General features: G+C 45.3%; 1 protein-coding gene across 11 annotated transcripts in view; it reads right to left on the bottom strand.

Annotated features, from left to right (window-relative positions):
* Window positions 1-418: 418 nt before the first annotated feature.
* RUBCNL (rubicon like autophagy enhancer) overlaps window positions 419-26,060 on the bottom strand; it is a 39,218-nt gene continuing 13,576 nt past the window's right edge. For 9 of the 11 annotated variants that reach the window (XM_053215569.1, XM_053215566.1, XM_027064843.2 and 6 more), the window contains 13 exons: window positions 23,822-23,904; window positions 22,885-23,095; window positions 18,298-18,399; window positions 17,758-17,818; window positions 17,044-17,176; window positions 15,226-15,371; window positions 13,707-13,771; window positions 6,862-7,100; window positions 5,833-5,894; window positions 3,302-3,455; window positions 2,574-2,664; window positions 2,021-2,086; window positions 419-1,344 (listed from right to left, as the gene is read on the bottom strand). In XM_053215569.1, coding sequence (XP_053071544.1) covers window positions 1,232-1,344; window positions 2,021-2,086; window positions 2,574-2,664; window positions 3,302-3,455; window positions 5,833-5,894; window positions 6,862-7,100; window positions 13,707-13,771; window positions 15,226-15,371; window positions 17,044-17,176; window positions 17,758-17,818; window positions 18,298-18,399; window positions 22,885-23,095; window positions 23,822-23,904 — 1,526 coding nt within the window. In that variant the 3' untranslated portion in view covers window positions 419-1,231. Of the gene's footprint in view, window positions 1,345-2,020; window positions 2,087-2,552; window positions 2,665-3,301; window positions 3,456-5,832; window positions 5,895-6,861; window positions 7,101-13,706; window positions 13,772-15,225; window positions 15,372-17,043; window positions 17,177-17,757; window positions 17,819-18,297; window positions 18,400-22,884; window positions 23,096-23,821; window positions 23,905-26,060 lie in introns of all 11 variants that reach the window. The other 2 variants (XM_027064852.2, XM_027064851.2) reach the window with 2 other exon arrangements.

The raw sequence follows: 26,060 nt of genomic DNA, 5'->3' as shown, positions 1-26,060 counted from the left end.
AAGAGACCTAGCTTAAATAATGAGTGGGCGCACAGCTCTGGATGCATCTGGGATGGGAAAACAAGTGACAGAAGGAGAAGATACCAGATTGGTGGGAGACACTCATTTCTTTCATGTGCTCGATATTATCCCACTGAATACCACACACACACACACGCACGCACGCACGCACTGGATGGGATTAGGGGAGGACCAGTACCACTCTACTGCCTGCCTGTACTGTTTGAGAAGTTCATCTGAATACGTTTAGTTAGGGCACATGAACCCCAGGGGATATGACACTTGTGCTCCAGGCTGAAGATGTTCCAGGAAGGAATCCAGGCCCAGGGCCCTTCTCAAGTAGGAGAAAGAATGTAGCAGGTAAAACAAAAAAACAGACTCCCATGTCTGAAGAAAGCAGAGTGATTCCTTTAACCTCTTAAGGTGATGTCTGTGATTTTAATGTTATTACTAATATTTTAGTAGTAATTACTAGTATTTTAATGTTATTACAGTATTTTCTGCAAACACTTTATGTTCAGTGTTATATGTATGAGACTACATCCTAAAGGGCAGGTGTGAAGTTCTACTCATCCATGCCTCCCTTGACTTGGTGTGGGGAAGAGAGATAACAAAGGTGTGCACTTCTGAGAGCACCACATAGAGGTGACTGTGTCAAGCACGGCCTCCGGGCACGGCTAAGCAACTCAAGCTCATCTCGAAATAGATGTAAATGCAGAAACAAAGTATACTCTCCATACGAACCCTGGAACGAGCCAAGTCTGTAGCACTGATACAATTACAAAATGGCATTTAAGGTGGAAAAAACTTCCGAGCAAATAGATTGTGGGTCGCGCTTTTGTTCATTGGAAGTACCAATCCATTTCACAAGACAAGCTTTACAGGAAGAGGAACGGAGTCATCTGTCTTGTCAGTGATAATTCATAAAAAAAAAAAATAGGATCTGGTATTAGGTATACACAACCACTCAAATACAATTTAGGAAGTATCCGAAAAACTCTTTAAAAAAAAACAGTAGCAGCAAAAACATTGAACGTGTGTAAACAAAACCACCAGTAACAAGTTAATGCTTAATAACAAACAATCTGCATTCTTTTGAAAACATTAAATATATGTAATATCGGCCCTTCTTAATATACAATACTCAAAATCTAAAACAACATTATCAATAATAGACACAAATTGGTGTTACGAGGCATATTGAAGAGTCTTTTTCACAATGCTCGGGGCATCATGATGCTGCAGGGGGTAAACTTTCCAAAAGTCTTCTCCTAGCTGTGATCCTCGCACACCGGGGGCACCCAGACGACTGGAAACACCGCTTGTGAAAGCAGGCTCTACACCCTATGAGCAGAGGGGACAGCTATCAGCAAAGGGGCTGTCTTGCTCGCTCACATATGTACAGATGGTCATCCCCATCCCGGGGAGAGAGGTGGTCTGAACCCAGAAACCAGAGTCATCCGACAAGAAATGAGGCAGGTTGAAACTAAGCGATTATGAAGCCCCCACTAAGTCATGGACCTGAGGCTGAGAGAGCCTGATGCTATAGTGCCCCCAGATCTGCCCAAGGACTGTTCCCTCAGCTGCTGACAGCTGAGGAGGTGGCCCTCACTGGAAATGGCCCTAACTGGAGAGAGCTGCCTCCCTCAAGGTCATCTCTGCATGCGGACACTGGCTCGCATCCAGTGAGTGACTGGTCAACCCTGGGTTTAAAGGCTTGGCTGGTCCTTGACCGACTATGTGACAACAGTGAAGGCCACCCTGCTCCAGAGTGCCCTGAGATGTGCTAAGCCTTCAAGGCCACCATATCCAGCTCAACTTGTCCCTCTGTCAAGCCCTGTGGACTTCACACTCCCACGGGTGCTGAGCCTGACATGCCCCAGTGAGCCTTCTGCTTGCAAACCTGTGGCTTGGAGTTTGTCTGCTGGGGAGCCTCTCCTGCGATACAGCCTAATGATTCTGCCTAACAGGTTAGTGGAGACAGCACTGGAGGGGGTCAAAGAGGAGGAGCAGCTCTTACCAATGGTAAAGGCAGAATGCATTGCCAGATTGCTCCCATGAAACGGTTTAGAGATCACGGGACTTCCTGGAGGGTTAACACATACAGTAAAACGGAGGTCTAAAAATCTCTTCTGTGAAGAGCCAGATAGCAAATGCATTAGGTCTTTTGGGCTACACGGTCTCCACAACAACTCCACAATCTGCCAGTGCAGCGCAAAAGAAGCCAGAGACAGCACCTCAGCCTTAGGCATGATTGTGATCCAATCCCATAACTGGGGCAGTGGCTGTGGAGTGCTTGCCCTGGTGTCAAAGAAGTGGGGCACGGGCCAAAGGGGAACCACTCTTCTCTCCAAATGCTGTACAGGAAGGCCTCACCCTTCATCCCTGCCCCACCCACACACTCCTCCCCATGCACCCCAAATTCCATTAGCTCCCATCCAACATACAAGCACACACCAGCACCATATACTTCAAACAACACTGGGCTTAAATTATTAAGTTGCCCTTAAGTTAATTTTCTGTTTCGGTTATTAAGCTGTTAGTAAGCTTACGTTATGAAGCTATGAAGATACCTGAACATCTTCTACACGTTTCGGTCTGAAATGGGAAGATGACCGTGGCACTCTGACAAAATTCACAAATGAAGCCCTTTCCTTGACACAGCTGTAAGAGAAGGAACCGGAGAGTTACCATCCTCATTGGCAATGTTCCTTTTGATGGAGAAGCCAGGTTCCTACTTTTGCAGAATTTTATACACGTCAGTTTTTAAGTGTCTGTAATTGCAGCCTCTAGAAGGAACAGGATGCTATCTCACGCTATAGTAAATGGATTCGAACGGAACATGCGCACGGGTGTGTTGCACGGAGAAATTTCGCATCGAGGTAGTTTGAGGCACCGGGAAAGGTCATGATTTTACATGTGTGCTTTTAAATGATCTGCTTTTGTTTCTGAGGGCTGCACTACAATTCTTGAATTCATGTGGACACAGAGCTCTTGTTGCACTGGATCCCGAGTCCACATGGCTGTTACTTGGCACGTCAGGGCAGACAGGAGTCAAGGAAGGCCCCAAGCAGGGCTTGGTTCCCTAGGAAGGCACTTGGCTCAGGCCTGCATCCCAGCCCTGCCACCTGCCAGGGCTGTCACCGAATCGCTCTGAACCTCATCTCTCATCTGGGAAGGGCGGTCCCAGCACTTTCCGCAGGATTTGTGGGGTTAAAGAGGTGACATGTAGAACACCCACCACAGGTCCTGATGTGGAAGGGACAGCTTGGGGACACACCAGTTCCAGGTGAACCCTTACCTCACAGCCGGCCACATGTGCGAGGGAAGCTTTTAGAATGTCCTTGAGCAAGGGCACCAGCAGCTTTTTCTTGACCCTGACCAGATCGTCCAGGGAGAACAGGTGGAGCTCATTAGTCAAGTGCCTCGGCACCTGCTCAAACTCCTTTAATGTGCTGCCAGAGAGGAAACAAAGAGTAATTCAGGCACCCACCCACACAGCGGTGGGGACACAAGGGGGGGGGGGGGGGCAGGCAGTTGTTGTTTCTGGCATTCACACTTCATTTTTTTGAGCTCAATTAAAAAAAAAAAAAAAGCCCAAGAGCAAGTTAGCCTTACTCACCACCTTACATTTGGCAAGTCTGTTTGGAAGCCAGGAACTTAAAATTCTACAAAAGCGCATTTCAGAAAGCTGAACCAGCAGAAAAACACGCGTCTCGCAGCCTGCCCATGGGCAGGGTTTCGCTGAGCAAAAGACAACTGCAAATCTATTTTTCGAGAGGTAAAAATGTGTACTGAGATAATAAGCGCTACCTTGTTCATTTCAGCTCAATTTCAACCATCAGCAGGTGGACCCTTGTCCCAGCCAGCAGGAGAATCACCACTCACAGGCAGGTGTGGGACTCCCCTCATCCACGAGTCCAGCACACAGCCTAAGGCTCGAGCATCCAACCGTGAGCCGATCACAGCCTCCTGTGTGTCCCAAGGACACTCAGAACTGAACGTAACTTTCTCCGACTCCTACTCATCTCCTTCTGAATTTCCTAAATCAGTCGGTGGCATCACCATGCACTGCATTCCCAGGCCAGGCGCTGCCTACCCTGGATTTGACATTCCAGTAACACCAGGCTGTGTTGAATTCTCCATGCAGCCGGGGGTGCTGGCCCCCACGGCTTCCTCTTCCCGGGGGATCCCTGACCCTTCTTCTTCAGTCCCACTAGCTCTTCAAGCTCAGGCTTAGGAAGCCTCGTGGTCCTCTTCCCCACCCCACCCCTTCAGACACCTTTTCTGCATCCTCAGGGCACCCTGCGTATGTGTTTAACACACAAGATCTGTTTGTGCTTTTTCCCTGGTCTTAGCATGAGACCTTATCTGAAGCAGAGAAAAGAAAATTTCAAGAAATTTTTGTAGACAGTAATAATTGTGAGTATTGTTACATATAACAATATGTTACAGACAAGAAAACTGAGAGCCTGAGAAGTAATTAACCTGTCACACCAAGGCCATGAGGTAGGTACAGGTTAGGCCCAATGACTACCGGAGACATGCTCCTCCCCAAGAAATTTAATTCAAAAGCAATACGTTATCATTAAATAAAGATCAGAAACTGAACGAAGCTTTAAAACAAAACAGTATTTTAGAGACTATGATCCCACCTACTATAACAAATCATCTTAACCCCTTGAATAACAACCTCTTTTTCCACTTAAAAAATTCTATCTCTGTCAATGAATTCATGCCCATACCTCTATGGCCATGGCTTCCAGAAATTCCAGCTCTAGAAATTAATCCTAAGGACATATTTATGGACGTGCACAGAGATTCAGCTAAAACCTAGTTTTTTAATAACACAAGACATTAAAAACCTATCTAAATATCTATTAGGTATTAAAATCTACTGGGTTTACTATCTATAAGGATATTAAAAATCTATTTTAACATTAAGATATTAAAATCTATTAGATAAAAAAATCTATGAATAAGAGAATAATACTTAAATCAATACCACGTCCTAGTATAGAATACTATACAACCAATGACAGTTCGACATGCTCCTCTATCGGGGGTTTTTAAAAGGCCGTTGATAACACCCATGCTCATAGCAACACTATTCACATCAGCTAGAAGGTGGATGGAAGCAACGTTTCTGGTGATGAATGCGTAAACAAAATGTGGCAGAAACATACAATGGAATCTTTTTCAGCCCTAAAAAAGGGAGTCCTGACACATGCTGCAACACAGGTGCTACCTCAAGGGCATTCTGCTGGGTGCGATAAGCCAGTCACAAAAGGAAAGATACTGTATGACTGTACTATTATGAGGTACCCGCGGTCATCAACTTCATAGAGACAGTAAGTAGGATGGTGGTTGCCAGGCGCTACAGGGGCGGAGTGGGAGGGGGGAAGAGAGAGTTACTGCTCAATGGATGTAGAATTTCAGTTTCGCAAGATACAAAAAGTTCTGTGCACGGATGGTGGTGATGGTTGCAGAAGAATGTGCATGTACTTAAGGGCACGGAATTGTGCCCTTAAAATGGTTAAGATGGTGTATTTGGTTACGTGTATTTTATCACAATTGAAAACTAGAGTTGTTTCATCCCTGTACTGGCCAATTCTTCTAACACATTGCATTCACTGCTAGTGAGCCAGAAGGTTTAGTGACTTTAACAATACGGTCTGCATCACCAAGGGGAGACCGAAGTAGGTGCTGTGCTAAGGGGCCCTGTGGACTGGGGGAGCTGGGACCAGCTGGCACACAGGGGACTGGCAGGTATGTGGGGGCGCCCAGCCCTCCTGGACCCAGGCCTGGCCTGTCCCAGCCAAACACTAGTACCTTTCAGCAAACCTGCAGGTCCTCAACAGCTTCTTAATATGAAAAAGTTGCTCCCGGGTTTCCTAAAGGAAGACACCAAACGGGGGGGAAAAGTTAATGTGATAAATGACACAGAAAATGTAGAAGTTAAGTCTAACTGTTATTTCTCACTTTGAAAGGCTACAACTCTATAAAATAAGTCTTTGAAGTAAACAGTCAATATAGCAGGGGTTCGTGGCTGAGTCCAGAGATCCGCAGAGGGCCCAGGATGGACCCAACTATTGTGGGGCCTGAAGCTTACATAACCGTTGGGGGCCCTCTTTGAGGAGAACACAAAACTATGCACAAAAGATGGAGATCCTGCCATTTGTGACAACATGGGTGAACCTGGGGGGCATTAGGCTAAGTGAAATAAGGCAGACACAGAAAGGAAAAAGCTGCATGGGCCTCACTTCTATGTGGAATCTTAAAAGGTCAAATACACAGAAGCAGAGAGTTGTTGAACAGAAGCTACCGGGGCGGGGTGGGGGGTGGGGAGGTGGGGCAAATGGGAAGACATCGGTCAAAGGGAACGAAGTTGGGGTTCTGTCGGATGAGTAAGTCTAGAGATCTAATAGATGGTATGATGACTAGAGTTAATCATAAGTGTATTGAATACTGGAAACTTCCTGAGAGAGTAAATTTCAGGTGCTCCCACCATACACACTCACACACAAAAGGTGGCTGCAAGGAGATAGGTTAATTAGCTTGGGCGGTAATTATTTCACTTGTATTTGTATATCAAATTATCATGCTGTATACCTGAAATATAAACAATTTTATTTTGAAAATAATAAACAAATTTTAAAAGCTACATGTACGTGCAGAACTATGCATAAATATAAAATGTGGTACGGGGTCTTGGAAAAGGCCCTGAAGCTGACGCTCCATCCACTGGGGGTAAACCCGCCCCTTAGAGGGTCTGTCTGGGTGCCCTGAGACGGTGGCATCTGCCATCGCAGGGCCCTCCAAGCCTCCGGCCCGGCCTCCCCCGCAGAGGCAGCTGCTCACCCTCACTCTGTCTAGTTCCTTGGCCTTGGCATACAGGCTGTGGCCAACGCTCAGCAAATTGAAAACCGGCTGGTGCCACAGGCCGTCCAGCAGCCGTTTGGAGAAATTGCTGACGTAGTACTTCCTGAAGTCCCACAAGGTGAGGATCCGGGCAGGGATGCAGGTCTCCGCGTAGGAGTGACAGCAGTCACAGAAGTACTTCCCCAGGTATTCGCAGTACCGCAGCCGCTTCACAAACTCTGCAAGGCACACGGGAGGGTGAGCACACGGGAGGGTGAGCACACGGGAGGGTGAGCACACGGGAGGGTGAGCACACGGGACGTGAGCACAGTTCGCCTGGGCTGGCAACGTACCCTCCTCCACCCCTACTTCCCCTTCCCACCCCACGTTCAAGAGTGCTGGGTTTGTGCCGTGAGCACCATACTCCACCTCACAGCGCCTGGGAAAGATCCGGTGGGGACTGAAGGCCGTGGGGACTGAAGGCCACGCATTACGGCCGCTCATGAGCTTTGCTTTGTGGAAACAGTTGTCAGAAAAACAGAAACCTCCCCGAACACTCCTGAATTTGGAAGATGGGCATTGTAAACTGCAGTGGAGCCAAAAGAACATGAGATTCGGAGTGCGGAAATCTGGTGGGAGTCCAGACTCTGTCTCCCTCTGGCAGGCGGACTGAGGGCTGGCCGGAATCCTTTCAAGCTAGCTGTCCTGAGGCCATAAGAAGCCAACTCAGAATCAGATGCCAGGATATCTCACATAATGAAAAGTGCTTTGTAAATTGTAAAGCACAATATGTACACAGTTAGGGAGTGACACCCCAAAAAACTTCCTGGATAAATCAGTGAGAAAAAAAAAACACAAAAATGCACAAAGGATGGGAATAGGCGATACAGGGAAACACGGAATGCAAATAGCCAGTAACAACGTTGAGAAACGACCTCGGTAACAAAGACATGTGTGTTAGCAGAGCGAGCTCCTTGGTTTTGCATCAGACTGTCACAAATTTAGAGCATCCAGAGCAGTGAGGTGCCGGGGCGGGCACTCACAGGGCTGACAGGAGGCTACTGTTTAGGAGGAAAGTTCCATGATACACTTTAATTCTTCAACATGCGGCAGGAATCCTACTTTTGTGACACCAGACAGAAATGCTAACATGCACACGTGGAGACATAGAAAAGTGTTCATTATAGCACATTTATAGTGGAGGGGGTAGCAATCTAAATACACATTAAGAAGCAACTAGTTAAGGAAGTATGATGCACTCCACAGTGAAATGCCAGAGAGCCTACAAAATACATTTTAGCCCATGGGCAGTGAGCGCCCAGTTACAAATATGTATAATGTGATCTTGATTTTGTTTTGAAAAATACACAGGCACCGTCCAAGAGGATCCCCACCAAAAAGCCGGTAGTGACTACTTCTGGGGGCGGTGGGGGAGAAGGGTTTTTGTTCTTCACATTTTTTGAATTTGGTAAAATGAACACACGTAGCTTTCAGAAATATAGCTAGCAAAATACACTGACAAGCAAAAAGCACAGAGACAAATGCAATACATACTTGGGTGCCTACCACCCAGTTAAAGAAGGCAACAATTCAGTTAAGTCTCCTGTGCGTCCCTCCCTCGATATCGAGTCTAAGATGAGCAAGGCTGATATTTACATGCGCCATTTAACTCATGGGTTTCTTTGTCATTTAAATACCATAAGGGATCATAGACATATTAGATGATACATCTTGTGAAGATTAAGTGAAACTGTGGATGGGAAAGCAGCCACCACAGAACCTGGCACACTGCAGATTCTACATCCAGCTTCCTTAAATACCAGCTTCAAAAACAAACAAGGCCACTTATGTCTTCATGAAATGTTGCCTGAAGGATACTTTATACACCATGTGCTTTCCACGAGTTAGGTACATGGTTATTCCTATTTGCTTCTGCACGTGTATTTCCAAAAAATAAAGAAAGAACGAAAAATAAATAAGGCCCGAGTGACGGCAGGAGCAAATGTTTATCGAACGCTTACTCCGTGTCTTACGCTGGTTAAATGTCTTACATACACTGTGTCGTTCTCTGCTCAAAACTTTAAGAGGCAGGGACTATTACTTTCCCTATTTCGCTGATGAGAGCACAGCCGGTGAAGTTAAGTCACATGCCAGAGAAACACAAACAGTAAGCAGGCGCGTGGGATTCCCCCTCACATCTGGCCTGATGCTCTAGCTTTTGGCCATTATATCCCACTCTTCCTCTGCTGCAGGGCAAAGGCGAAGAGCTAATAATGCCTTCGCGCCTGCCCAAATTATTCCTCCGACCCAGGTCACACCCAGTGTGATTCTTAATGATTCTTATTATTTACAATAGTTTATGTTCTACAAAGTTGCCTTGAATACCGAATTAGTGAGTACTGAAGGGAGTCCCGGAGTAAAATACAGGGCTAGATTCCTGTGAGCTTCTAGTAACAATATTTTTGCCAACTGATCAATATATAATCTTGGTTTTTGTGTGTTTTCTGATTAATGATACCTTATTTAATGTATTTTGTTAGGGCACCTGGGTGGCTCAGTCGACTAAGCGTCTGACTCCTGATTTTAGCTAAAGTCATGATCTCATGGTTCATGAAATCGAGCCCCCACGTCAGGCTCTGTGCTGACAGCGTGGAGCCTGCTTGGGATTCTCTCCCCCTCTCTCTTTGCCCTTTTCCCACTCATGTGCACGTGTGCTGTCTCTCTTAAATAAACAAACTTAAAAAATATACATATATATTTTTTTATTTATATCATTGAATTCAGGGCCAACAGCACTGTAACTCATGCCTGAATGAACCTTATCTGAAGCACGTACACTTTCCATAAAGCAAATCACAACCTTCTTGGGCTTAGTAACACTACACAGCACTTTAGCACTACACGTGGGGGGTGTTTAAAACAGCTAAGTCACCAACAAAAAAAGGCAAAAGTGTAAAAAAAGAAATGGGCGGGGGTTGCTAAATAAACCACAAGAAGACCTTGTTTACAGTACGAGAGATAAAAAAGAAGGCAGAGCATCACCTTCTTCAGCTTCGGCTGCAAACATGTGCTTCGGGGCAACTCAAATTTCAGGCGACTCAAAGTTTTGGTGTTTTGTGCATATCCGTGCTTGACTATGAAAACACCATGAGTCATGATTTTGTGGTCACAAATAAATTTTATCAAGTAGATGATTTTGCAAATATGGAATCACAAATACTCAGGTTCAACTATAAATATGTGTGTACAGACATCTCTCTGGGGTTGATGAATTATCATTAAGAACTTAAGAGCTTATGTTTATGTCTGACTTCTCAAATTTGAAATCTGGAGAAGTCTTTTGCATTGTGTCTACTTCCCGCCCTGGATTAAGATTTCTGATTTGGCAGATAATGAGTATTACTTTGCTTGTGACGGGGCCTTGGTACATTTTATATAAAATGGGCAAAATGAGGTATACTCTGACCCTTCCACTCACCATTTCTGATCAAACTTAGCAAAATGGGAAGAGGAGGGGGGCAGAAGGAGACAGTACATGTTCCTGATGTAATTCATCTTCCCCTAACATCTACTTTCCCAACATTTCAATACCTAGTCGCTCACTCATCAAATTTCATTGAACATATACTAAGCACTACTCTATCCATACAGAATCAATTATGTCTACCTCTCTTGGTTTCTTCAGTCCATTCATTCAATTCATTCAAACAGAGCAAAACAACGTATCCTAAACCATTGGTTCCCGGCCAGGAGTAATTTTTTTCTCCCTAAGAACATTCAGAGATATCTGGGGACAGTTTCACGGAGCCACTGGCGACCTCTCGTGATGCTACTGGATGCCCTACAGTGCACAGGACGGCCCTGGATGACAAAGTCAGTGGTCCTGAGGTTGAGAAATCCTGCTCTAAACCAGAAACGCTCTCAGCTGAGGAAAAGGCAAGGTCACAGAAAAATAAATAGGAAGGAAAAATTCCAGAATAGTGTTGTCCCACAGAACTTTCTGTGAGGATGGAAATGTTCTAAGCCCGTGCCCTCCAACAGACTAGTTACTAGCCCCATGACACTACTGAGCACTTGCAATGTAGCTAGCGTGCTTGAGGAACTGGATTTTTAACTATTTATTCACTCATTTCTAAATTTTTAAAATATATTTACTTATTGATTTTTATTTTCTTTTTGATGTTTATTTTTGAGAGAGAAAAAGAGACAGGGCACGAGCCTGGGGAGGGGCAGAGAGAGAGAGGGAGGGAGACACAGAATCTGAAGCAGGCTCCAGGCTCTGAGCTGTCAGCACAGAGCCTGACGTGGGACTCGAACCCATGAACAGCAACATCATGGCCTGAACCAAAATCGGATGCTTAACCAACTGAGCCACCCAGGTGTCCCTGGATTTTTAACTTTAATTAATCAGTTGAGCGACTGACTCTTGATTTCAGCTCAGTTCTTGATCTTGTGGTTTGTGAGTTCGAGCTCCACACTGGGCTCCGTGCTGACAGTGTGGAGCCTGCTTGGGATTTTCTCTCTCTCTCTCTCTCTCTCTCTCTCTCTCTCTCTCTCTCTCTCTCTCTCCCTGTCTCTCTCTCAAAATAAATAAACTTCCAAAAAAAACCATTTAATTAATTTAAATTAAATTTTAAATAGCCACATGAGCTAGTGACTACCATGTTGGATAGTGCGGTTCTAGAATAAAGTGGCTAAAGAGAAATGATAGCTAAACACAATGTATTAAACATGGTTAGAGTCTGGATGGAAAATTAGCTATAATGACATCTTGAGAATAGCAGGTGAATATGGATTGGTATGAGAGAATATTAGAGAGTTGTTATTAAGTTTCCTTGGTGTGCTGTTCATCATCCTTACTTTTAAAACATGCTGAAGCATTAAAGGGTAAAACGTCATGTTGTCCGTTCACTTTTCAAATGGTTCAGTGTGTGTGAGATTGGAGGAGACGAAGGAGACCTGACAACTAAATGCCATGTGCAATTCTAGGTCATTGGTGAAATCTGAATGAAGTCTGTGGTTGAGTTCATAGAAGTGTACCAATGCTAAGTTCTTAGTTTTAATGATCATATTCTCATTTTTATAAGATGTTAACATTAGGAAAAGCTGGGTGAAGGAAATACGGAATGCCCCTGTACCATTTTTGCAACTCTTCTGTAAGTCTAAATATATCTTAAAAGAAAGAGTCAAAATATATCCTAAGAACTATATAGGAAGCTCGTAGGAAAAGTCCAAAATTGCCTACATTGGCTGATAATGTATCTACTCTCTGTGCCCTGGGTACCTCTTCAGCATGTGTTCTCCTGTCCTCATTACTCTCCAGTCACACAGGACTTCTCTGCCATCGCTGCAGGCCCTTTGCTCATGGTGACCCCTAACCCTTCCCAACACACACACACACACACACACACACACACACACACACACACACGCTTCTGGGGCCCATCACTTCCCTGCAGAGCTTCTCACTCCCAGCCCCACGAGCCCAGATTCAGTTCCTGTGCTGTAAATCCCACAACACTCTTGACTTTCTATTTTGTTGCAAACATTGCTGATGTCTACGCCTTCCTGTAAGCAGGCTCCATGGGTGAAGGACCACGATCATGTCACCAGGGCAGGCATACATCTCCACAGTTGAACAAGCTTAGAAAATACTTAAAAAGTTGGTGGAATCATAGTCACATGTTCATAGTTTCTGACTTATGCTCTCAATCATGCAGATACCGAGGCACCAGGATATAGTGGTTAACCAAATAGACGTGGTCCCTACTAAACTAGCCGGGAGGCTGAGTCACTTAAAGAAAACTAGTTATAACTGTGAAGAACAGCGGGCCCAGAATCCCAGACAGATTTCTGTTTTCTATTTTTATTTCTTGAGGGGGAGGTCCCCAAAGTCTTTTTCTTTCCAACACTTTCCATCAAAGGCCAAGGGACCCTTTCCAGCAAAGCTTCTCTTCCCTGCCTTCCACAGGTCAGGCCTATGGCTACCCTCAGAAGCAGAACAAGAGATTCCTAGTCTGGAGTGGGCAATTTGCATTTCTGCCTGGAAGAAGCCTGATCTTCTAGGCTTTGGCTCACCCAGGAATGATCCCCTCAGGCCACCTCCTCAAACCCTCTCAGAGGAGTTTGGCTAGCTCCTTGACAGGCCGTTCAATCATTCAACAAGTTTCTTTTAAGGAACAACCATGCACCAGGTGCTCTTGTAGGAGCAGGGGATAAAGCAGTGAATGAAACAGACAACACGTCTGTCCTCAGGGAACTTAGAATCTAGACAGGGACACAGACGATGATAAGAAAAACCAGTAAAATCTGAAAGAATATTTTAGCAAGATAAGTACTGGAATAAAAATCGAAAGGAAGGGTAATGTAGAGTACACATGGATGTTGGTGGCCAGGAGTGTGGCAAGGCAGACAGTTTCAAAAGGGCAGCCAGAGAAAACCTCATTAATTTTTGAATGAAGATGTGAGGGAAGTAAGGGAACCAGCCACGCGGATGTCATTCTAAGGGGAAAAAACCACAGATGAAAATCCGTAAGTCAGCAGTGAGCCTGCCTCCTTGAAGGAAAAGCCGGGAGGCCATGTTGCTGGAGCTGAGTGCCCTAGGGGATGAGGCCGAGAGGTAATAGGCCCACCAATAGCCTTATAAGGCCCACTTATAGCCTTGTAAGTTACGATGGCTTCTTGGCAGAAGAGACGGCAACTCTCTTGAGTTAGATAAGAATTATGAAGTTCCTAGAACAACTCCTCATCAAAGGCATCTCTCATAAAAACAATGCGCTCTCCAACTTTGCTCCCCTTTGCCCCGTGACCGAACACTAAGCAGGTAATACATTGTCCATACTTACTAGGTTCTATTGGAGTTCCACAGCCAGCACATAAAAAATTCTGGGCTGCTACCACGAGATCCCTCCTGAGTACAGAAAATGATGACGGTTACATTTCAGAAATGGCCGACGGAGCATTTCTCAACTGATTAGAAAAGAAATTGACATCATGGTACTTGGCTTGGAGCCTTAATTTTGTCACTTTTCATCTGGAGAAAAAATAGGATTATTTGATAGAGTTTTTTATTCTAGAGTTGAGATTGGTGGGTCTTCTAAAAGCCCCAGCTACCACCAAAGCAGAAGTCAGTCTCGTGAATAACTCTTCCGCAATGGGATCTTTAGAGACTTCTCGCTGTGAGGGCACAGGTTCCTTATCAGACAGAACTTAAGACACATAATGCATTGGAGAAAGTTCAGGGAGACGAAACACCAAGAAGTAATGCACTTGGGAAATTGACAAATGGATCCAAAGAAATTCAGACGAGTAAGAGGTAATAGAAGACAGAAGTATCGGACGTTTCTGGTGAGAGACAGTCTACTGGAGGGTTTTCTATTGAACTATTGATTTCACAACTTCACGTGTGATTTGGAAATACGAAGAAAGTTACATAATTTTATTACAGTTTGGGGTCGGCAAAAAAGATCGAGGTAAAAATGTACAGAACCCTACCCATGTCCCTTAGAGAGGACATAGGGAAATGCTAGAGAGGAGTCACCCCTTGCTAAGGAAAGTGACCCCTTGCAAGTCCTGGAGAAGGAGCTCTTCTGCCCAAGCCGCCCCAGAGACCTTCCTGGCATTCTCTTAAAAGAAAACGTAACAGAGAGCCTAAAAGGCACTTCCATGGGATACGGGCAATCACCTTCACCATCCCTTCTTTACACTGTAGTTTGGGTGCCACATTAAATACAAGCCAAGAGGAATGGAAAGACTGTAACTGGTTAAAAAATGTCCCCCTGTCGGGGTGCCTGGGCGCCTCAGTTGGTTAAGCGTCCGACTCTTGGCTTCAGCTCAGGTCATGATCCCACAGGTCTGTGGGTTCCAGCCCTGCATCGAGCTCCATGCTGACAGCATGGAGCCTGCTTGGGATTCTCTCTCCCCACCTCTCTCTCTGTCCCTCTCCTGCTCACACTCTCTCTCTCTCGCTTAAAATAAAATAAATAAACTTTATAAATAAATAAATAAATTTGTTGTATATGGTTTTTAAGGTTCAATATTAGCTACTTAAAGAATATCCCCTTTAAACCTACTTGATTTTTAATTGCTATATAATGTACATAACTAAGGACATAGTTAAACTCTCAACTTGTCAAACTTACCCCCAAGCCCCCCAAAACCCATGATAAACAGGGTGCTAAGAAGCTAATTCAGAAAAATATACCCAACTTTTCCTATTCCTAAAACAAAACTTCCTTTGTCCCCTGGTGTGTTATTTTTTCCCCTTCCTTGACTTCCACAAAGAGGAAGCCATGGCTCCACGAGTGGGAGCCATCTTGGCTTGTGCTACCTGGATTGGAGGCCCAAGCAGCAACCTGGACTTACTTGAGTGGTGGGTGAACACTGAATATGATTTGAAATCTAGGGGGCGTCCAGTCTTCAGCCCCTCTGATCCTCGACTTAAGTTTAATTTCCTGAACTACATCCACGCTGGATTCAAAGTCTTTTCGGACACGCTCTTCATTCACAACCTGCACAACACAGAAGAGACTTTCAGAGCAACTTGAACAAGCACATTCCAGGAACTGAAATAGAAAGAACGTTCGCGTGTGTTTCCAGCATGAAAATTTGCCACGAAAAATTGAAACTGCTTTCAACTGAACTAAAGGAGCCCTCCCTGTATCTAAAGCCATCTGCAGACATGCTTGAAACACCACCCAGCTGAGATCACTTTTCCTCGTGTTTTCAGTAGTTCATCTGTTTCCAGACTTCAAATTACTGGAAGTAGGTCATTGCGAACTGGAATGCTTTTATGCACAGCAGAAGCCTTACCCCTCTTAGTCAAGAGGCTGAGACCAATTCCAACCAGAACCCCCAGCTGTTGTCAGACTTCCCCAGAAACAGCTCTTTTAAGACCATTTCCCTGCTTAAAAATGTCCAGTGGCTTCCCTCTGAACCACTCAAGTTTCTTACTAGCATTTAAAATTCAAACTTGTTGGGGCGCCTGGGTGTATCAGTCGGTTAAGCGTCAGACTTCGGCTCAGATCATGATCTCACAGTTCGTGAGTTCGAGCCCCGCGCTGGACTCTCCAGGCTCTCCAGCTCAGAGCCTGGAGCCCGCTTTGGATTCTGTGTCTCCCTCTCTGTCTGTCCCTCCCTGGCTTGCACGCGTACATGCACACACTCTCTCTCAAAATGAATCGATAAATTTTTTAAAAATTATTTAAAAAATAAGAAATAAAATGCAAGCTGGTTAACTTAGCATTCTATGTTCCCCCAAATTTGATCGCATCCTTCAAAACTAATTTTCCAGGAAGATCGACATCCCCGTCCCAGCACACACACAGATACATACAAACACAAGCTATCCAACCACACCAAGCCACCCTGCTCAACTAACCCACCATGCACTCCCGTCACCTTTGCTCCAGCTGCACTATACCAAGAATGCCTTTCCATGCGTTTCTACCTGCCACCCTTCTCAAGTTCTGAGCTCTCCAACTGGCCTTCCCAAGCCCCCTGATACATGTAAACACTGCCTCTTCCTCTGCGTGCCCAGAGTGCTTTTTTTCCTCCCCCTATTTTAGCTTTGCCAGAGTTCTCTTCCCGGTGGGCCGCATGCTGTCAGAGGGCAATGTGTTCCACAGGGGACCAGGCTGGCATGACTCCTGCTCTTCCAATGACCAGCCCTGTTGAGCGGCTGGAACGAACACTTTAAAATAAACATAACAGGGGTGCCTGGGTGGCTCAGTCGGTTGAGCGTCCGACTTCGGCTCAGGTCATGATCTCGCGGTCCGTGGGTTTGAGCCCCATGTCAGGCTCTGTGCTGACAGCTCAGAGCCGGGAGCCTGCTTCAGATTCTGTGTCTCCCTCACTCTCTGCCCCTTCCCTGCTTATGCTCTGTCTCTCTCTGTTTCAAAAATAAATAGAACATTAAAAAAATTAAAATAAAATAAAATAAAATAAAATAAACATAATAGCAGCATCTACCTAATAGGATAATTAGAAGGATGAAAAATGTGAAATGCTGAATCCCCTGGTGCATAATAAACACTCAATAAATGTCAGATTCATCCTTTGTTTCAAGTGTCCCGGCAACACCCGGCCACCATACAAGGAAACGCATAAATGTCTGAAGTGAACGGCAGCCAAAATGAGAATTAAGGAACTTCCAATTCAAGGCCAACTAATTTTGGTACTTACGATCGAGCCAGCTGCATTCAGAGAACCTGCCAGCTGATGATTAACTTCTGACAACACCCAGCACTTCCGGAATACTCGGTACAACTCTTTGGCTATTCCCTCAGCAGAATTGAAGTTTGGCTCATAAGTGACACTGAAAGGTACAAGATGCAAAAAGGGGAAAACTATACTCATGAGCAGTATGTTAAGCGTCTTTGTGTTTTCAACTATCCTTCCCACTCCAAAAACTCAGAAGATGTGTCACGCAGGAGACCAGGCATCTATACCCGTTGGATGTCTTATTCAATGCAGTTCCTCCGTGCTCAACAGAGCAGCTTTTATTTATTGAGGGTACCAAGACGAGGAAACGTGGTTAAAGAGCACTGGATTTGGAGTCCGAAGACCTGAGTTCAAGTCCTACCTCTGCTATTTAACAGCATTATGTCCTGAGGCACACTGGGTCTGAGCCTCAGTTTCCCATCTATAAAATGGGGTTAAAAACTCTGCCCAGCCTGATTCAATGAGACTGTATACCAAAGTCTTTTAAATGCTATTAAATAAAAACTATAGAAAGCTCTATAGAAACTTTAGCGGTGATTGTTTCATTGCTAATTATTAATCCCTATCATTGGAACTGGCTGAACTTGGTCCAAGATGTCAGAGGCTTGGTGTTCATACTGCCTCAGAGGTAATGGCCCAGGGGTCTAGGTGCAGGGGGACACGGAAGACAGATACCTCTTAGAGGAGTTGCAGGGGCATCCACAGGTTTCTGTGATATTGTTAAACTCACCAACTTCTGCAAGCAAATAAAAGAAAGGGTATTAAAGTCTTTCGGTCTGTTTGGCTCGTTCATACCCAATTTTATAAGAACACAAAAATAAATGCCTGCATCTCAGAAAGAACTTGGTATTCAGCCTCTTAATACTTCAGGTTCTCTGGGTTTCTATCATGAGACTACAGCTAAGGACCAGAGATGGGATGTCAAAATATACTCACCTGGGACTCCACGAGAATATGATGGAGGGGCCAGATACCAGACCATAATGAGTATCTGCTTTTGCGTTCAATTCTACAAGTCAGATGACAGACCGGTTATCAAGACATCCGAAGTAAGAAGGACATCTTATTCTTTTTTTAAATCAGGGGCACAGTCTGATCTTGAGAGAAGTCTCTCTGAAAGCCACTACTATGCAATATCACCTGTGATGCATGTCGATATGTGTGTGCAGGGGAGGGGAAGTACCGAGTCTTAGCTGGTGAGTTTCCAAATCTTACCTACGACAACAAAGTCATCGAAGTCACATTTACAGGCTTCTTTGAGCACATCACAGTAAGTGGGGGTCCCAGCCACTGGGCTGCCCTGTAACACAGCACAGCCTAGAGAAAGAAATGAAGGGAGTTTCACCAACAAGGAGAAAAGGAAAAAGTGCACAACCTGTCATATCCAATGAACTAGAAACTGGGGAACAAAATGGGCCGAGAGTTTACTTTAAGAGTTTAAAAATCCAGCTTTAAGAATTAAAAAATGCAGGGGCGCCTGGGTGGCTCAGCTGGTGAAGCATCTGACTTCACCTCAGGTCATGACCTTGCGGTTCATGAGTTCGAGCCCCGCGTCGGGCTCTGTGCTGACGGCTCAGAGCCTGGAGCCTGCTTTGGATTCTATGTCTCCCTCTCTGCCTCTGCTCCTCCCCTGCTTGTGCTCTCTCTCTCTCTCTCAAAAATGAATAAACATTAAAAAAAAGAATTAAAAAATGCAGAGAGCTAGTTTTGTGTTGTTCTTGCATTCACTGTGACTCAGGAAAGCAGACTGATGAGTATATATGATGAGGGGGTCCCGAAGAGTAAGCTGCCTACTTTTATGTGTGTTTGAAATTTTCCGTAATACACAATTTTTTTAAAAAATGAAAGAGGGCAAAAATCAGCTTCAGGGTGACGCAAAGAGCATAAGTGACATAAATGTTGTGCTGGGTAGAAGAGTGTCCCCCCAAAATACATACCCACCCAGTGAATGTGATCTTATTTGGAATCAGGGTCTTTGCGGATGTGATCAAGTTAAGGGGAGGTTCTACCGGATTAGGGTGAGCTCTAAATCCAATGTGACTGGTATTAACATAATGAGGGAAATTTGCATCCAGACATTGCTAAACCAGGAGAAGGCCCAGTGGAGGCGGAGACTGGAGTGATGTGTCTCATACATAAACCAAGGACAGGCTAGGAGCACCAGTAACCACCGGAGGCTGGAAGAGGCAAGGAATGGGTTCTCCCTCAGAGCCTCCACGAGGAACCAAGTCTTTCAACAACTTCATTGCTGACTTCTGGCCTCCAAAACCATGAGATGATACATCTTCCGTTGTTTTAAGCTCCCCGTGCTTTTTGTGGTATCTTGTTAAAGCAACTATAGGAAACTACTACAAATATGTCCATGCTTTTCTTTCCCGAATGCTAGTGTGGGGTATTATCCTTAGAGTGTCATTGAAAAGCAAAAAAAAAAAAAAAAAAAAAAAAAATGGGGACACCTGGGTGGCTCAGTCGGTTAAGCATACGACTTTGGCTCAGGTCATGATCTCATGGTTTGTGAGTTCGAGCCCCACGTCGGGCTCTGTGCTGACAAGTTGGGAGCCTGGAGCCTGCTTCGGATTCTGTCTCCCTCTCTCTCTGCCCCTCCCCCCACTCGAGCTCTCTTTCCCTCTCTCTCTCAAAAATAAACATTAAAAAAAATTTTTAAGTGAAAAATGCAGACTTTGATCATAAAGGAGCTATTTGCAGTCCATTTAAAATATTAAAATATTGAAGGCTACCTAAATGACAAATATTAGTGCACTGATTTCACAAATTATGTTATTGACTCAAGAAATAGCATCCTGGGAAAATATGAAAACTGTAACAACATGGAAACCTGTATATGAAATACTGTTAATGCAATCATATTATGAATACAATTACATTAATAGGAGTATATAATCACTACAAAACTGTACTCACTTGAATAAATGTGAGAGAAAAACACAGAGAAATGTTTGGGTTTCTATTGCTTAGGGAAAAATTCCAGCCCTCAGGTTACACAGAGGTTATGTGCGTGGGCTTTGCAGTGAACTGGCCAGGGTTTAAAACCACACTGTCCGATCCTAGCTATGTGACTATGGATAATCAACTTCTTGGCTTTGGTTTCCTTCTGGGTAAAATAGGGACAACTTCCCCTAGCTCTCTGTGCTTCCTGGCACCCTTTTGACCATGATCCACAGTAACATACATTCACACTTAGTACAAACACAAAAATCTATACCACTGATACAAAATAATAATAATAAAAGTTCCAGAAAGCATTGCTCACTCTAGGTGAGGGGAACGCGGATACTTTCTCTTCTTTGGTTGGTGTTTAAATGCTCTCAAGACCCACCTGTTAACTTGAAGAATACTGACCTACCTTGATGGAGTGGCATCTCTCACCATAAATGTCACAGGAGAGACACTTAATAAAGGATGCGTATTTTTATCGGGGTGGTAGAGATGTTTTACGGTTTCATTTCACATATTTACATTCACGTTAAAAAAAACTGAGCTAGACACGAGCTTCCACTCAACCATTCAACAAATATTTATAAAATACCGATTTTGAGGAAGGCACCAAGCTGAAGGCAAATTCAAATAAGACAAATACTTACCCAGCAATGAGATTAAAACCTCATAAGGAGCTGAGACACGGACACACATAAGTCTAAGAAAACACAAGAAGGCGGGGCTCCACACCGTGCAACTCTGGGAGGGACTGAGGCACGCACGTGGACAATTATAGAAAGTTCTGGAGCACAATTTATGCTTAACTTTGTATGAATGGTGCCCCTGCCCCGTGATGCAAATCTGGGAGCCTGTCACAGTGCTGGCAGCAGGAGACTGCTTTCAAAGGAGGGGAGGGATGAAAGGACTAACGGGAAGCTCCTGGGGAACCAGCATTCCAGGGGAGCCTAGACCAAGCTAAGGGAGGAAGGCAAGAGCTTGGGAGACATGTCCACTGTCAACTTTGACAGGCCAGGGTTCCTGAAGCCCATGAGAAATGGCGGGAGATGCCTGCTGGAAAGGTACGGAGAAGCTGCATCCCACGAGGCTAAAAAGTCCAGGATAAAATGTGACACAAAGTCAGCAGGCCATCTTAGAGGAGTACAAGTTGTCCTAGGAAGCCAGATGTGTGCAGGATTCGAGGAAAGGAAAGAGGCTGTGAGTAAAGAGACAATCAAAGGCAGCAAATGTGCACTGAGCACCTAACGGCACTTCCCATCGAATGACTGGCCAGCAGTGGCTGAGGTGGTCCAGGTCAAAGGCAGGAATAGGGAACGACTGGAGGGGATGTCACGATTACTGAAAAGTCAGGGCCGATCTGTTCACTAGAAGCAGGGCAGGGACACAGGCACAAAGAAGAAGAAAGAGTCAAAGATAAAGTACGAGAGTTACTGAAACAGGAATCGTTTCTTTTCTCCCCAGGAGTGGCCTCAGTGGGGATGATGGTCCAAATCACATTCCCTCGCTCCCCTGGCCACGGCCGGCTGACCAGTTGGGGGCGCCCAATCAGAGCCCGCCTCCGCACGCGCCCTTCCCTGCGAACGTGGACCTGGGGTCCTTGCAAGACCGGGTTGAGCTGTGAGGTCCCGGCCGGCAGTCAGGAAGACCACAGAGCTGCAGAGCAGAAACCAGATACTGCACGAGGAGGAGAAGTCAGGCTGCAGGAAAGGAGAACAAAATAATTGCACAACGTGATAAGAGACCACGGGGCCCCAGAAAGGCCAGATCCTCCGCACTGGTCATTCTGTGGTTCCCACCACTGGGTTCACTGAGGATGCTCTGTATCCTCAATTTGAGCCAGGTAGTGCATTCAACAGCCGTTGATGGTACATAGGTTTTGTGCCAGGCATTGTGCTGCCCAGTATTGCCTGGAGTGAGTTCTCCCCTCATTACTGTAAGGCTCCTGATTAAGACGCTCAAGTCAAGGAAATCAAGACGAAGGGCATCTTTTCGTTTTTTTTGTAAAGGAAGGGAGTTGTGAGGAGTAGATAACTAGTGTAGACACGTTAAGTTAGTTTAGTTACCTGCCAACCAGCTAAACAGGTCCCCGCAGATTGGAACAAACACTTGTCCGAGAGGGACGGGAGGGGAAACCCAGATTTGGGAGATATCAGGGGAGAATCATGGAAAGATACCGCAGTAGACAACATCTCCCAGGACGTGAATATAGAGAAAGAATCTAGGACTGAAGCAGGACTCCCATTTAGGAAGTGGTAGAAAAATGACACGCCCTAACTTCAGTTCTCAGCTGAGGTACCCTCCTCACCAGGAAGCATTCCCTGGTTGCCACAGCAAGGCCCGCTCCTCCTGCTCTGGGGCCCGCTGCATGGCGCCCCTGCCTCCGCTACCAGGCTGACCCCACACAACAGTCCTCTGGTGTCTATCCAGCTCCCGCAGGGATGTTCCTTGAGGGAAGTAATAATGTATCTTGTTGCCTGTTGATTCCCGGCATCCAGGACCTCAGAGTCCTGGTTTGTGGAATGAATGAAAAGAGGTCTACTTGGAAAAAAGAAGGAATGGGTGAGAAGAGCTGGCAGAAGGCCACGTGGCAGAAACCAGGGAAAGAGGGAAGCCAGCAGCCACTGCCAAACACAAAGTAGGATGGAGTCCAAATCAGAACAACGCATCAATGTAACGACAGAGGGGAGCAGGATAATGGATGCCAAGCCCAAACGGCAGAGATGGTGAGGATGATGGTTATTCAGGACGTTTTAGACAAAAGACTTGAAGACATACTTCGGGGTGTGACAGGAAAAGAGATGTACGTCAAGAACACAGCGCAAAGTCTCTCTGATTTGCCCCACTTGCCTTCGTAGCCACTGTCAGAAGAATCGGAAGACCCAGATTCCTGCTTTATGCTCGTATAAAAGGCCATTTCGGGGTCCGCCTGATCATTCCCGAGCGACGCACTGGCTTCTTCTACGCTCCAGTTCTGTGTGTGCTGTTGACCGAGGATGGTACACTTTATTTCCTCCATGGCTGCTATCATCATATCCGCTACGTAAAAGTGGGCATTTTCCTGCAGAAAAATAATTATCAGTTAAATTGCAAGCATAACCAACTGTTCTTTATTGAGGGTGTATTAAATTGAAAATCAAGACGCCGTATTTAAGCAGAGTTAACGTATAGGAATATAAATGTTCATTTAAGGGGCACCTGGGTGGCTCAATCGGTTGAGCGTCCGACTTCGGCTCAGGTCATGATCTCACGGTCCTTCAGTTCAGGCCCCGTGTCGGGCTCTGTGCTGACAGCTCAGAGCCTGGAGCCTGCTTCGGAGTCTGTGTCTCTCTCTCTTTGCCCCTCCCTAGCTCACACCCTGTCTCTCTCTCTCTCTCTCTTAAAAATGAATAAACGTTAAAAAAAATTAAGATGTTCATTTAACTGAGTTATCACATAAGGTACAGCCCATATCTTCCAGACACATCAAATTTAGCCCACTGAGACCCAAATCAAGCTAAGTTGAATTTACTGTGATATACACCCCACACGGTGCATGGCCCAATGGTAGACCCATGCATCAATCATGGAAAACTTCCCAGCTGGGCACAGGGGCTGCCTCAGAGCCCTCCTTAGCTCCTGGTGGCCTGTGCTAGCCAAAGGCTGAAACGAAACCTATTTGCCACCCTTCATCAAGTGAAGTTTCCAGATTTAAATCAGAACAACACTATCTAAGGGATTTACACTCTGTGAGTGTGTGTGTGTGTGTGTGTGTGTGTGTGTTTTAAAGAAAAAAAAATGTGTTCACCTTTTCTACATCGACAGGGAGCAAGAATGCTTCTGGGGAGAAGGAATTCAAAGAAGTGGTTCTTCTACCGACTGGAACAGCACCTGCCAAGGCAGCAAGTTATTAAAAATGGAGAAAAAGACGTTCAAGGAAAACAAAACAATTCTAGGCAGTGGCCTTTAAAACCTGTTTTTTTAAACATTAACGGAATTCTAGAATACATTAGGGTGCCAGAAGAAGACAGATCCTCCCGGTGGTAGGCTTTGCAGACATTGCCTTTATGGTGATCGTTTCTACAGGAGCCCATTGGAGCAAACTGGGAGGGATCCTCAGAGGAGGGATGGGAGAACCACTGGAATGGTGGAGACCAGTGAGGAGGAGAGGGTAGAAAGAGGAGGGGATCATGGAAACTACCTAAAAGAGATGGAGAAGGGCCAGAAGGAACAGTCTAGAAGCAGCGTCCTAAGAATTATACGATCACTTCTCCCATGCACTGCAACTGACCCCAAACTTCTTGTTTAGAGAGATAATCTGTTTGGAAAGGCCAGCATTGCTTCTCTAAAATGGTCTCCCTCCAGACCAATAACAAGAAGAAACCACAGAGGGTATATTCCGCTGATTCATCCATTCTGCACCCTGAAGCCACTCCATTACCGGCAGGAACACCATCAGAACAAAATGATTCCTGTCATGTGACTTCTTCCTGGAGCATTTAAGGCAAAGTCTTTCTGTGAGAGCCTCAAGAGCTCGGTTATCCCAACCTGCTAAATTAGAACAAAATGTTTTAGACGTCTTGATGATCAGACAGCTCTCGGGGGGACAGACAGAGATGCCCGCAATCACCCAATCCCGTCTCTTCTCCAAGAAAGGGACTGGTCCATGAAGGACGCTGAATCTCTTAGCTTCAGGATCCATCTGGGGTGGGTGAGCATTGTCTGCAAAGGACCAGGGAGTGAATATCGCAGGATCTGAGGGCCACCTGTTGCACTATGTCGTTCTGCTACTGGAGTGAGGAAGCAGCCATCAGCAACATCAACAAAACTTTATTTGTAAAACCAGGAGGCCAGCTGGATCTGGCCTGCGGGTCATAGTGTTAGGACCCCGAGTATAGAAGAAAAAGGACAGAGAAGAATCAAACAGTGAGGATTCCAGGTCCAGTTCTCTCTCTACCAGCTGGCTGTGCCTCTGCCTTGAAATGCCCTCATGCCTTAAACTGGATAATTACCTCTTAGGAGATTAAAGCAGATAAGGCATGTGAATGTGCTCTATAAATGTGTAAATCCTATGCAAGGAAAAAAGGAACTGTGGGATTGTTTCTTCCAGCCTCAAGAAATTCTTATAGGCTGGGGTGGGGGAGGGCCTTTCTCTACCACATTATCTAGAAAAGGAAAAGTGTGCTGCTATCATTTGTGATGCAGCAGTCATAGGAAAACTCTTGTGTCTTAGTAGTAAATGCCTGTTCTCTGCAATGCTGTCCCACAGCAAAGAAAGACCAGATCTCTCAGGACTTCCTTTTTTTTTTTTTTTTAATCCCATGGGATGAATCCCCCTACCAAGGTGAAGATGGTTTTTAAAGGTACTTAGAGAAATTGCTGGGGGCTATTGTCTGTGGACAAAGGGGCCAGGGTACCTGTTTTCTTTATGGGAGAAAGACAAACTCCAGGATAACTTTAAATTGCGGAACCAATTCCGGTAGAACGTGTCATTTTGCTCAAATCTGGTTCTTCTTTCAAAATGACCCCATTTTAAGACTGCTCAAAATCTGCTGTTCTTAAGCGATGAATAATATGTTAAAAGACTGTCATCATCTTCAGCTTTTCAAAAGTGTTTCCAGTACAACAAAGAAACCCCATATTTTAGGAAAGGTGGAGGGGTGGTTCTTGCTAGTGAGAAATAAATAAATGGCTACATACAGACACACACACAGGCAGGCCAGCAGTGTTCAGACTGCTAGGAAAGAAAGAAACTTCATTGACTCTTTGAACTAGGGCTCTAACAAGAATATAAATTAACACCAATACAACACGACGAATATATTTTTAAAAATTTAGATTGCCATTGGGGGGCCTGGGTGGCTCAGTTGGTTAAGCATCCCACTTTGACTCAGGTAATGATCTCAAAGTCCATGAGTTGGAGGCCCACGTCGGTCTCTGTGCTGACAGGTCAGAGCCTGGAGCCTGCTTCAGATTCTGTATCTCTCTCTCTCTGCCCCTCCCCCACTCATTCTCTCTCTCTCTCTCTCTCTCTCTCTCTCAAAAAT

This window comes from Acinonyx jubatus, chromosome A1 (assembly GCF_027475565.1).
Source record: "Acinonyx jubatus isolate Ajub_Pintada_27869175 chromosome A1, VMU_Ajub_asm_v1.0, whole genome shotgun sequence".
NCBI classification, from domain to species: Eukaryota; Metazoa; Chordata; class Mammalia; order Carnivora; family Felidae; genus Acinonyx; species Acinonyx jubatus.
The sequence above is the reverse complement of the archived record's forward strand: the minus strand, read 5'-3'. Positions and strand labels throughout refer to the sequence as shown.